At 35.5% G+C, this 14,448-nt stretch overlaps 1 protein-coding gene across 1 annotated transcript in view; it reads right to left on the reverse strand.

The window, feature by feature from the left end:
* The window catches only part of ulk1a (unc-51 like autophagy activating kinase 1a), a 39,736-nt gene that overhangs the window by 24,179 nt on the left and 1,109 nt on the right, over window positions 1-14,448 (reverse strand). The window contains 5 exon segments of the mRNA NM_001130631.1: window positions 220-321; window positions 3,676-3,749; window positions 5,235-5,408; window positions 9,567-9,603; window positions 9,864-9,896. Coding sequence (NP_001124103.1) covers window positions 220-321; window positions 3,676-3,749; window positions 5,235-5,408; window positions 9,567-9,603; window positions 9,864-9,896 — 420 coding nt within the window.

The following is a 14,448-nucleotide window of genomic DNA, read 5'->3' on the forward strand; positions in this document are numbered from 1 at the left end:
TAAATGATAAGAGGATTGTAATTTCTAGAGAAGTTTCTCTTTAAATGTATCATCAGAAGTTCAATGAGTATGCCTAAGAATGTAAAGCACAACATTTAAAATCCATGGACGCAGAAACAACCACAAAAAAGCACAGAGAGATTTGAATGTGCATGCTTAAGGTTAAATGTTATTTTTTTAATACTATCAGTCAAATGCTGGTGTGTTTATGTCACAGACCTGAAATGGGGCTTTGCCAGTCAAGCACTGGTAGATGATGGTCCCCACACTCCACAGATCAGCTTTGGCATCATAATTATGAGACATGATGACCTCTGGAGCCTGTGAAGATGAGCAAGATAAGCAGCACTCCTATTTAATTTGTTCTAATCACTCAAAATATGTGGAGTAACAGAGAAAGTCTGAATATCTCATTCTCAATCGAACAGTATGTAATTTTCACCACTTGATGGTGTTATTCACAACAAACAAAGGTGTGAAATCATGGAGGCTCTTGCCTCCATTACATAAAAAACGCTGATGCCGAAATCATGTTCATAAATGAGCCACTTCAGGTTCTTCTAGTTGGGATCAAGCCGGGATTAAGCAGCATGGTTTTATCATACTAAATTAATTTTAGGTTTATGTTATATTGCTCCTCTGCGCAGTCCACTAAAATGTAAAACGTATTAAAGGATCTTTTGGGTTGCCCTATTTTCTTTAAAACCAAACCAGAAATTTAGGGTGTATGATGTCTATAGCCCCTTTCACACAGTGATACCGGTAAATATCTGGAAAAGTTCCGGAACGACATTACCGGTATATTCAAAAAAGCGCTGTTCACACAGGCGAGGACGTTATGGAAAATTTTCCGGAAAAGAGCATTCACACATCCATTCCAAAATACCGGTAAATTCTGACATCATTCACCACAAATGAGCTTTAAATGGCTGCGCTTGTATTTGTAAACATTTGACTAAATTACAAACTCTGTGGATGATCAATATTGTGAACAACTTTCGCAGGATCACTTTCGCATGTCGAGATGTTCATAATATGTGCGTGTGCAGGCGCTCACAGGCTGTTTCACAGGCACACGCAAAGCTTGAAGGTAAACAAACAACGGCTTATCATAAGCATCTCATCGATGATTATTTACACAGTTGGCATTAAGAAGAACATATAAACGTGATCTGACTAACTTCTAGCTAAATGTGTCTGGAAAAATATTCAAAGGCTTTTATTCTCACAAACCGCGCAGACGTAAATGCGTCTGACTGTTGTGATTGGCTAAATCAGACGTCTCACGTCAGCACGTTCTAGACGTGCACGCGCTTATTCCGGAAATCTTCCTTCTGCGTATACACAGCGCAGCATTCCGGCAAATTACCGGTAATGTTACAACTTCTCTTTCCGGAAAATAGCTAGAACGAATTTATCGGTATTTTCAAAAAGGACCTGTTCACACATACAACAATAAAGGTTTGTATGTGTGAAAGGGGCTATTATCACGGTCAGTGTCAATGGTTAAAATCGCATTTGAACATTCTTCAAAACATTTGTAATATTGTAAGTACATAAGTCAGAACATAACACTGTTTTAATGGTTTTTTGATATTTTAATTAATTCTTACATATAGCGCCTTTAATTTATTTAAACTAGTTGGGTAAAGCAGTACATTTATAAAAACTACATCTGAAATTAAAGCGGAACTGCAATATGGCTTACATACATGGTATATAATTTAGGTTTAAGTGCAACCATGTGTTTGTATCAATTTTTTATTTTATTAACTCTATATTCGGCGACGTGGTGGCAGAGTGGCTAGCACGTTCGCCTCACAGCAAGAAGGTCGCTGGTTCGAGCCTCGGCTGGGTCAGTTGGCATTTCTGTGTGGAGTTTGCATGTTCTCCCGTGTTCGTGTGGGTTTCCTCCCACACGCTGCTCCAGTTTCCCCCACAGTCCAAAGACATGCGGTATAGGTGAATTGTGTATGCTAAAATTGACCATAGTGTACGAGTGTGTGTGAATGCGTGTATGGATGTTTCCCAGTGATGGGTTGTGGCTGGAAGGGCATCCACTGCGTAAAAAAATATGCGGGATAAGTTGGTGTTTTATTCCGCTGTGACGACCCCGGATTATTAAAGGGACTAAGCCAAAAAGAAAATGAATAAATGAATAACTTTATATTCAAGAAGTAGGGTTGTGTTGACATTATATTTCTACTGGTTAATTGAAGTGTGACAGCAGATGTAATACCGGTATCATGGAAGCAGGGTGCTTTTAAATACTGTGCTCTACTTAATCACTTTCAAATTAGTGACAATTGAGCATTAATTGCTTGTATTGACAACAAGAAAATCGTAAAATGACAAACTCACTATAGCGAGTGCCTACAGAAAATCATCACACCCCTTTGAAATAATGACTTTTTTGTCAAACAGCCTAAAATCAAATCACATTCCAAATAACCATTCCAGCCTTTGAAGTGCTTTTGCAGCCTTCTCCTAACCTGTGTCTTTCTACAATTGTCTCCTGAAAGCAGGGTGTAATGTGCGTAACAGTATAGATTTTCCAAAGGGTGTAATGATTTCTATTGGTACTCTATATTATCAGCAATTTCACAAAAATGCTAGGTTTTTCCCCTTCCTTTTGGGCTGCAGCTTGGTGGGATTTCCCCTTCCTTAATCATCCTTTTGCTCTTCTTAACAACAGTCTTAAGGTAATTTTACATGGGTTCTATTTAGATTTTAGCAAATACAAATGTGGCCTTGTTTATTGTAGCTTTGGTGATGTGTGCTCTGAAACCATGATGTGAGTTCTGTGCCAACTGCACAAAATAATTCTAGAAAGCTTCCTGTGTGTCATATGAAATGGCGCATCGTCATTCAGCTTGACTTACTGAGGAATTGAATACTGCTGCTGATCTAGGATACAATGCGTTGAGTTTATTTAACTTTATTGCATTTTCTCTAACAGAACTACATTATTTTAATTCCTAGAAAATGACAGTTTTGGTGGTGACACATTGTTTAAGTGACAGGTCTGGTGTTGCAGCTTAAATGCAGTCCAGCATCAACTATGACACTAAGTATAGCGAGCAGCTCATGATGTGTTGTTTTCTCAGCATTTTAGGTTCAATGTATTAACATCTTTCTACTTGTAATTAGATGCTATTATGAACTTCCTGTTGTAGAAAAAAAAGAAGCTAAAAGGTCTCCCTGTGGGTTTCTGACAAAAATAAAATCTAGTCCATGATAAAAAAAATTAAACCTGAAGAGACCCATAAATATTAGTATTGCAATTTAATGTATGTATTATAAAATATATAATTTCATTAAATACTCATTTTTAAATTACCTTTAACTGCATTTTATTTTTAAACTTTAAAATTAAATTTGTATTAAAACAATGATTTAAACATCACGTTTCTAATTTTTATTTTACATCCACATTTCTAGCATAATTTAGCAAAACACTGACATGTTTTATAAGGCTGCTAGCATGTTTTTAACATGATTTAGCCCAACAGTAGCATATTTTACCAGACAACTATCATTTTTCAAGCAACCCAGATTGTTAGGCCTTAAAAACAACCAATTGTTGCTGTTGTTTCCCCCTTCAAATTGTGCAGTTCTACTTCCCTGAACAATTAGATGATACAGAACATGGAAGTTTTGAAGTCGAGCACTCACCATATACATTGGAGATCCACATAGTGTGGCAGCCATTGTGTTTCCCTGCAGATACCGTGCAAAGCCAAAATCAGCTAAAGAGAGTTAGAGAGAGAGAGAGAGATAGAGAGAGAGAAAGAGATGTATTTATTATGTATCACAAACACAGAGTCAGCCAGTGGACAAAACTAGTCTGAAACATTATAACAAATCATCTGAATAACTGTACAGTTGGGTATATTTTATTTCTTTTTTTTTTTTACTTTTTATTTCATGATTTTTTTAATGCATCTAGTTGATCATTTGGTATCAGAGGGGGCTTATATGAAAGGCAAGTGCCTCTAGATTATGCCTATTTTACCTAAATAAAATATGACCATGCCTTATATTCTAATTATTTAATTAGGACAGTAAGGTCTGATTTTGCTTAGACAAAAGTCTTGTCACACGACAGAAATAATATAAAGTCATGGTGCAGTGGAAAAAGGATTAATATTGTGTGACTTTGTGTGCTTATTGTAATATTGTATGAGTCCCATGAGCTTGGATGAATGCATCCATACATCTCTGCAATGACTCAAATAACTTATAAATAAAATCATCTACAAAGACAAAGAAAGCGTTCTTGCAGGGCTCCTAGAGTTCATCAAGATTCTTTGTATTCATCTTCAATGCCTCCTCCTTCATTTTACCCAATACATGTCTGGTGACTAGGCTGGCCAATCCTAGAGCACCTTGACCTTCTTTGCTTTCAGGAACTTTGATGTGGAGGCTGAAGTGTGAGGAGCGCTATCCTGCTGAAGAATTTGTCCTCTCCTGTGGTTTATAATGTAATAGGCAGCACAAATGTCTTGATACCTCAGGCTGTTGATGTTGTTATCCACTCTGCAAATCTCTCACACGCCCCCATACTGAATGTAACCCCAAACCATGATATTTCTTCCACCATACTTGACTAATAACTGGGAGAATCTTGAGTCCATAAATCCAAAAGGTCTTCTGCAGTATTTGTGATGATTGGGATGCAGTTAAACAGATGATTCATCCGAAAAATCTACCTTCTGCCACTTTTCCAAATGATCAACTAGAAGTCAAGTTGTTATTTGTTGCTCTTAGAACTGGCATCGACGACAAGGCTTTTGTCAGGTGGTGTATATGTGTTATATAATCACTGGTTTTATTTATTGTTTATGTAATCTGCAACGCTTTGGCAATACTTGACAAGTCATGGCAATAAAGCCCTTTTGAATTGAACTGAATTGAATTTGAGAGAGTGATAGAGAAATAAAAATGAGTGTATATGATAAGGTCTGGAGGCTTGTTTCATAAGTGAAATGTTTACACCAAGTGTCTCCTAGCTGTTTGACTTTACACAGCTGTGTAGTAGCACACAGTGTCCACATAACACCCAAGAGCAAACATAACAAACACCTAAAGCAAACCACAATCAAAACACAAGAACAAAAACACCACAGCCAACTGGTGCCAGACCTGATAACTCATAATCTCATAATCAGCACACACTGATCCATAACCAATCTGCGTTTCCTGTACAGTGTACTTTGACCTGAAGCACTCACCCAGTTTAATGCAGATGTTGTTGGGATTGGATTTGCGACCTGTGCTGTATGAGAGAAGGATGTTTTGGGGCTTCAGGTCTCGATGAATGATGCCTTTACTCCTTAAAACACTCATAGCTCCTGCCAGCTGCTGCAGTAACACACGGATGGTGTCCTCACTCAGACAGCCTTTTGCTATGGAGAAACACAACATTTTTCAGTACATTTTACAACTTAAATGGGTCCCAAAAAAGAAAATACTCATAATTTATTCAACCTCAAGCGGTTGGAAACTTTTGAGTTTCATTTTAAACTGTTAAACACAAAAGACATTTTGAAGAATGTTGGAAATAGACAGCCACTGACATTCAATGTGGCATCCATAAGAATACAACGGAAGTCAAATCGCTAATGGTTTGCAGCATTCTACAGAACAACAGAAGCAAGCAACTGGAATAAGGCAAAGGAAAGTAGATGATGACAGGGTTTCATTTTTGGGTGCATTATTATTAATAATAATAACAATAATACCTTTTATTTTTAGGCGCCTTTCAAAGCACTCAAGGACACCTTACAACAGATTACAAGTACATCATAAAAATACAAGCAGTAAAAATGACAAGCATAATGAGCATAAAATAAACCAGCAAATCATTAAAAGCTATCCTAAACAAAAACGTCTTTATCTGAGATTTAAAATTGGAAATAGAGTCCATCTGGCGAATGTGCAAAGGCAGGGAATTCCATAACTTTGGTGCTGTACAACTAAAAGCCCTGCCTCCAAATGACTTCATCTTAAAGTGTGGGACAGATAACAGTTCAGCAGAAGATGATCTCAGTGAGCGTAAAGGAGTGTACAATTGAAGAAGATCAGAAAGAGAGTGAGGGGCCAGGTTATGAAGAGCTTTGTATGTTAAGAGGAGGATTTTGTATTGTATACGATAGTGAACAGGAAGCCAGTGCAGGTGAAAGAGAATTAATATTCCTTTATAGAGACAGCTCAAATAAATACACAAATATATACGCTCCCAAGTGGTTATTGCTATTTGTTGTAAACAAAAAAACTTATTTTGTAGTATCGGAATATCGGAAAAATCTAACACTGATATTTTTTATTCACTAGATGTGTTGAATAACTATTTGGAAAGAATTTATCAATTTAGATGGCATGATTCTGTAGAAGAGTCTATAAGCATAAAATATAAGAAACAATCTACAAACACACATAAATTTAGTAAAGAAAAAATACTTATTAAATAAACAGCATTTTATTGTTTTCCAAGGAGTCAAACTATATTGTGTAAAATAAGTCAAATGTAAAATAAGAAAGCATAGTCTTCATTTTATAAACATTTCAATAACATTAATCGCTATTAATTTGTCAAAGGTACAATGTCTTATGCCTGGATGCTTTTAAAACCCTCACAAAGTCACAGGCCTCAAAAAAAAAAACTTGTGAAATGATATATAATTCAGAAATATATTGACATATTGTAATTAAAATCCAGACTCAACATTGCGTATAATCACAAATGAACACACTGCGATAACGATGCTGATAACAATGCCCTTCTTTATAGAATGTTAAAGTAGAAATAAAGTACTATGAAAGAGAATGGCTGCTGGTTTCCAACATTCTTCAAAATATCTTATTTTGTGTTCAATAGAAGAACGAAAAAAGTTTGGGTTAAATTTTGGGAAAATTTACTTTTGACTTATGAGCAAAACTGGAATATTGAATAAATTATTTGCGAAAAGAGCTTAAATTTTATCCAATGAGTCAAAGAGAACAAAATCATAACTTCCTGGCAAACTGGCACTAAATATCAAATAGGAAAAATAGAACGTGTTCCCTTATGAGAAGCCACTGCGGGTCTTTTTCTTATTTAGTATAATAAATGAATAGCATCTTAGAAGATGAATATGACATACAATGGATGCAAAATGGCTTTTGGAAGAGCGAGACGACTCTTTGGGAGGTAATAATATTGAAGAACTGTGACTGTCATTTTAGAATGACCAAAATAAAATTTCAGATGTTACATTATCTGTTAAAACAAAAACATATGACAAATTTTGATGTGCTTGCTGGAATTTATTTAGTACATGTGTTTCCATTGTAGTTTTTTTTTTTTTCTCATGGGATGAAAAGTTTATCGTGTTCAGTTGTGTATATATGTTTAAAATGTATGTGCATCTTGGTATTTCCATTAAGCATTTTCATCTAATATTCCAAAATGCATATAAAAACAAGTGGATGAAAACATGGCTATTTTGAATTGTGGGACATTAAGTCATTGTTTACAGAAAGTTAATCATCATCAAAACAACTGGTGTCCACCTCCAAAAATCCCCTTCTCTCAGGTCATCTCTTTCCTTCCTCTAAAAACACGCTGGTTTCATGAAGTCTTATTTTTAGCGCCCATGTTTTTCCACTGCGGGACAGGGCAGATAGCTGCCCGACAGGTGGATGAGGTCAGGCTGGGGTTTGGGTTTCAGCAGGGGATCTTGGTGTTGTGCCAGTGATTTTGTGTTAAGAGGTGAGCGGGTGAAGGCAAACATGACCCCTGACGAGGTTGGAATGGGACATGAAGCAGGACAACGCTACAAGTCTGATGACTTAAAATAGAGCGGCCTACGCAAACATGATAAATATAGTCATGCTGGAAATTTTATGGTTAGATGAAGATGTGGATGAGAGCGATTCCAAAGAGGTCCTATTTGTGGGAGGACATGTGTGAAACTGAGCTATTCTCAGAGGTCCTGAATTATCATTCTGAGGAAAGATGCAGTGTTAAGAACGAGACAAAATCAAAAACAAGTTCAAGGTTTCAAGCCCTCGAAGAAATAGACCTGGGTCTTTAATTTAGAAAATCAATCTTTATTATACAAACATTTACTTATGAAACAAATGAATGAATGCATAAAAAAGTATGTATATACAGGTAAACATTAAGAAAAATAAAAAAAGGATCATCCCGAGCTAAATTTTACAAAAAGGGAGAGGAATGTAGAATCTACCCCTATAATTCACCAAAACTACATTCAAAAAATTAATTTTGCTGTTTGATCAAACTATTTGATTAAAATGAGCTGAAACAACATAATTCTGGAAATTTCTCTGGAAAACTTTTTTTTTTTTATGTTCAATCTACTTAATGTTTTAAATGGGTATGATATGATTTTTTGGTCCGTGCATGATCTGCTCTGTGTTGCCGTATCTCTAGGTTGAAGCACATTATGTGCCTGCACAATGACATTCACATGAAAATATACTTCATTTACCCCAAAGGAAATCATATTTACGCTGTCTGAATCCCTATATAATAGCATTCACCAAATAAAAATGGACACTTTGTATAACAGATTTAATTTTGAATTCTAATTTATTGTATGCTGAATACACCAAGTGAGTTAAAGGTGCTGTATGTAAATTTGACACCCATTGGTTGAACTAGGTATTGCACTCCTCATTGCACTCATCACATAGCGAGTTGTTAGGACATGGGGTTACAATGTAACCAGCTCACTTAATGTTTACATTTGTAATATTTATATTATTTGCTAATTAATAACCAACTCATGTGGCATTTTTGTCATGTGAGCATGCTTTGAGAGCCTTTCTGACTGAATGAATCATGCCAAGGCACCCTGGGGATGCTGAAATATAATTGGCTAAACTGGCATCAATATGATTAAATGACCAAAACAAAGACAGACATTCAGACAGACATTGACTTCAGCATTGTTTTTCAGATAAACAAGAGTGTTTACTTACTTACCATGTTTCTTAAATATCTACAAACATATTATGGTATTCACTTATCATCATTTTCTTTTTGGCTTAGTCCCTTTATTAATGTGGGGTCGCCACAATAAAATGAACCGCCAACTTATCCAGCACACGTTTTACACTGCGGATGCCCTTCCAGCTGCAACCGATCTCTGGGAAACATTCATACACACTCATTCACACTTATACACTACGGACAATTAAGCCTACCCAATTAACCCTTTACTGCATGTCTTTGGACAGTAGGGGAAACCGGAGAACCCAGAGGAAACCCACGCGAATTAAGTGAGAACATGCAAACTCCACACAGAAACACTAACTGACCCGGCCGAGGCTCGAACCAGCGACCTTCTTGCTGTGAGGCGACAGCACTACCCACTGCACCACTACATTGCCTATTATGGTACTTTTATGCTTTAAAGGAGACAAAACTTACTTACAGCACCTTTAAATAGCATATTGTATTAACACTAATGCTCACTAATTTGTAATGACAACTGCCTAATTGGTAACAATAGTGAAAGACAAATGCCAAATTTAAGTAAGGCTGGTGTACTTACAGTGTAAATACTCTGCTAAGTCACCTCCATTGCAATACTGTGAGACAAAAAAAAAAAACACAGTAAGTGTGCAGTCAACACAAAACAATACCACACATCAAATAAAGAGTAATCACAATAACACCAGTGCTTCAAATGCCTTTATGCTGACAATAATAACAGACTTGTGTGAATTAAGCTTAGTGTAAAGGACATTCAGCAAGACAAGGTAGAATTTGACCTCTGCTTTTTTCCCTTCTACTTCACACCAAGTCTATTTACAGGTTTTTAATGGGTGTGTGAGACATGCAGACTCACCTCCATGACAAGATAGACGCATCCTGAAATCTCCTGCAGAAAGAGACAGGAGTTAAGCATTTACTATTAATGAGAAGCAAGAAACACCCAGACACATGCCATATGACGGGCAGTGCACGACTCTTCATTGTGTAGATGAGGACATGAGCCCTGGCAGGACTCACAACTGATGCCAGTGAGTCACACTGACTCATTATACAAAGCCTACAATTACTCAAAGCTTATATCAATAGTCTGTTATTTTAGTTTGAGCCTTCAAGCAATACAAATAACAATGAGTTTGCATGACTGGTCATGTCTTTTCAACTCTAACATGTGCAGTGGTCTCTCAGAAATGTTACTTTTTGCATTTAAATTTCAAAGAGGTTTTCTGATGTGATGAAAACTTTGCAGGTTATTGTAAAAAAACAGAACTAAAACAAATAATAATAGTGATAATATTAATATAAAATTGCATAATAATTATTGCTGGGCAAAGATTAATCGCATCTAAAATAAAGTTTTTTTTACAAAATATATGTGTGCACGATGTATATTTATTTTGTATATGTTAACACACATGCATGCATATATTTGAAAACAAAAATGCTTTATATTTATATTTAGATATAAAATGTATAAGTTAAATAAATATACAAATTAAATATATATTAAAATATCTATATGGCAAAAACGTTTTGCATAGTTTTATTTTTATGTATGCATTTGTATCACATATACATAAATATAGAATAGATAATAATAATGATGATAATAATAATAATAATAATAATAACCATTAAATAAATTACATTTCATTAATTATTATAATTTCTTATCACAAAGTATTATGTTATTATTATATAGATATTAATACTATTTTAATTGATTTATTTGAAATATTTCTATCTATCTTTATGAGACTATTATTAATATTTGTAAGTTATGCACATTTGCATTATTAATAATAAATCAATGTTATGTTTATTTGTAATTGTAATAATTTATTGTTGATGTAGAATTTTTCATTTATTTAATAAAATTAATCAATTTATTTTTACTTGACTATGATTATTTTATTGTTTACTGCTACATCTATGTTTTCGAGCGTGACGTGTTGCTTTAAACTGTCGGCTATTGCTGTAAACCTAATTGCCCTTCAGAGACAATAAAGACATTCCAATTCCAAAAACGAACAGTTATATTAAATATTCATTAAACAAAATATAATTATATATAAATAAACCTGAATTATGTGGATTGCTTTATGTGCTTATTTATTGATAATATATTTACAGCACTTAGCAAACCCTTTTGATCTGCATTACAAGCAAGTTTGAAGGAATTTTGCTAACGAGTACAAAAGAAAGCACAGTGTGCAGAAAAACAATGTGAGCAACATAATATTACTCACTAACTAAAACAAGAAGATCCTCTTATTGTGCATTTGTCATTAAAAGAAACCACCTAAAATTGGACTTTGACTAAGTATGGATTCTGTTTTTTTTTACCCATTCGTGCCTGTGAAATTTGAATGGCTGCTGAAAGTGGATCAATAAAGTGCACACAGGCCAAGTGTCATGGTGACCATAAGCCAGCGGTTTGACTGAGTTTACATGGCCCACTTGTTGTGCAACAAACGTCCCATTTGGCTTATTTCCATGCAGGCCCTGCGTGTCGCCAGAATGACATTCAGATCAGCAACCGGCCAGCGTGACAGACTGTGTTCGCTCAATGTGTGTGTGTGTGTGTGAGAGAGAGCTCTTAAATAACATATTACATGAGCAAAATAACTCGTTTCATAAAACACAATTAACCTTTATGTGTAACGTAACAGCTAATTTTATAAGTGTGACACAATTATTGCAGAAACACCTCAATATTAAGCTTCCTGTGTGTAAAAGCCGTAAGAAATGAAACCAGGTCATCAGCAGTCATGCAAAGTAAACTAGGTAAGGCCTAGCCTAAATCTATAGACCACACACAGGGAAAGAATGCACTTAAATGATCTTCTCTAAACATATTTACCAGCCCTGGAGTTGACTTTGAAAACATTATGATCCATTAGCATACAAAAGAAAAGTGTTTTCTAATAACGAAAGGGTATAAAGTTTAAGAGAAACTGAAAGCTGTTGGATGTTAGGCTTGCATTATTGCAGGACGGGGGATGAGTGTTGGGTTTCACTGACTAAGCAATAGTGTCATCTTCGTGTGCTATTGTTCAGGTTTCATGCAGGACAGCAGTTGACCACCTGGAGCACATTGTTCTGTTAGTGGATCTACTGTTTGACATATGTCAGGTGAGCAACAGAAGGTCTGCACGAAACGACCAAAATGATCTCTGCTAATGGTGACTAAGTTTACATGGACTTGAGTAATCAAATTATTTGCCTTTATCTGAATAAGACAATAATATGATTAAGGTGTTTACATGAGTTACCTTTTGAAAGTTCCTTTCATGATCCCGTTTTGCATGTTACAGCACATAATTTGGTTAACGTCATTGCATCACCAAGCTTTTAACATTTCCTGCGGAGTGTCATGTAATTTCGGGTCTTTCACTTTTGATTTGTTAACTTCAACTGCAGTTTGGCACTTTCACTTGCATTCAGGAACATTTCATGCATGCCCCCCGTGACAAACAAAATATTGGATGCAACTACGAACTGCTGGAAGAGTGTTGTTTTAATGGAATTTGATACCGCACGCACCGCTGATGCAGGTGTCTGTGGTCCTTCACTGACTCGGTAGGTGCAGAGAATAGTGTCAAACAGCTGTGTGTGTAAGAAATATCCTGTCACAAAATACGGTGAAAATCCTACACGATGGTAATAGTTTGATTAAGGTGGTTACATGTCTGTACTGCACTTTAATAATGCAGGCATACTCCACATGTCTTAATCTGATTTCTGTTTGGTTTGATTATGACCTAATCCAAATTGAATTAATCAAAAATCGCTGTTTGCATGGTAGACTCTTACTCAGAGTGTTGTCTTAATATCAAAATAAAATCTGATTATTGGTGTTCATGTAAATGCACTCATTCATCTATAAAAATGGCTGTATTGTTCAGTGGACTAAATTGTAGTTGTCAATGTTATTTTATAAAGAAAAGAAAAAAAAACTATGCATCTGCGCACTTAGATTGGATCACACCAAACTCGCTTTTTGCGTTGCAAGGAGCCCTTTGTTTATGATTATATGATGATTTTAATGATTTAATGATAAAGTTTTGCACGCTGCTTGTGCACCCTCCGTGCCTATTGTTTTAACTGTCTGCGTTTTAACAGTAAAAAAAGTGAACTGAGTGAAAAATCACGCAACGTCAGTCGGGTCTTTTTCATTCTCCAATCAAATGAAAGCAGAGGCGGGGTTTCTGTTGAGGTGCCTGCAGTGTTTGTGTTGTCAAGGCAACTACAGAGACTTTTGAAAATGGAGGGGAGACTAGTGGTTACGGTTTGCGAAAGTACTTGTACATGTCTATAAAAGTGAATGCATACACAAAGATCTCTAAATAAAACACACATACACTACGGACAATTTAGCCAGCCCAATTCACCTGTACCACATGTCTTTGGACTGTGGGGAACACCGGAGCACACGGAGGAAACCCACGGAAACACAGTGAGAACATGCAAACTCCACACAGAAACGCTAACTGACCCAGCCGATGCTCGAACCAGCAACCTTCTTGCTTTGAGGCGACAGCACTACCTACTGCACCACTGCGTCACCTAAATGATAGTTATGTTTTACCTAAACACTGTATACTGTCATTAAAAGCAAAAAAGGTTTGTGATTTACATTAGTTTTGACAACAACATACCAACATTGAAACTTCAATAGCGTTAATAATAATAATAATAATAATAATAATAATAATAATAATAATAATAATAATAATAAACTAGTTATTCTAAGCAACTTTCATTTTCTGGGAAAAAATGTCTAATATAAATGTACAGATTTGTCATATATATATATATATATATATATATATATATATATATATATATATATATATATATATATATATATATAAACAAAATTTTGTTTTTTTTTTAAATATATACTCAATTTAATACATTTTGATCACATTAATATTCCTTCTAATTTTATATTGTCCTCCGCTAACCCTAGAAACCTGCTATACTTGCTCAAGGGCATAATACCATAGGACTGAATGTGTAACCCACTGAATTGAGCTCCTTAATCTATCTATCCACACCTGAGACAACCACCTGTCATCAGATAAGGCTGACTGCCTGCAGTCCTGTCCTCTGTTCATTAGGATGTACTGATACATTAGACAACGTCTGTTCTGTATGCAAATGATGGAGACAAGCGGTTAAACTGGTGTGCTGAGCAGGCAGGTGCTGCTAATACATGCATGCAGGTGGCAGATGTGTGCTTCAACGGGCATAACAGAAATCTGCCAATAGTTTTATTATATTATTTTCCTTCATCCACAAAAGACATTTGAGATTTCATTGCCGTCTATTTTGGATTCATAGGCAGATGTTACACTTTCTGATGCAAGAGAATGTAACAAGAAATCATTACTTAAGGTGAGTCATATAAAGTCCAAATCTGTTCGCCATGATTA

The sequence above is a fragment of the Danio rerio genome, chromosome 8 (assembly GCF_049306965.1).
Source record: "Danio rerio strain Tuebingen ecotype United States chromosome 8, GRCz12tu, whole genome shotgun sequence".
Classification (NCBI taxonomy): domain Eukaryota; kingdom Metazoa; phylum Chordata; class Actinopteri; order Cypriniformes; family Danionidae; genus Danio; species Danio rerio.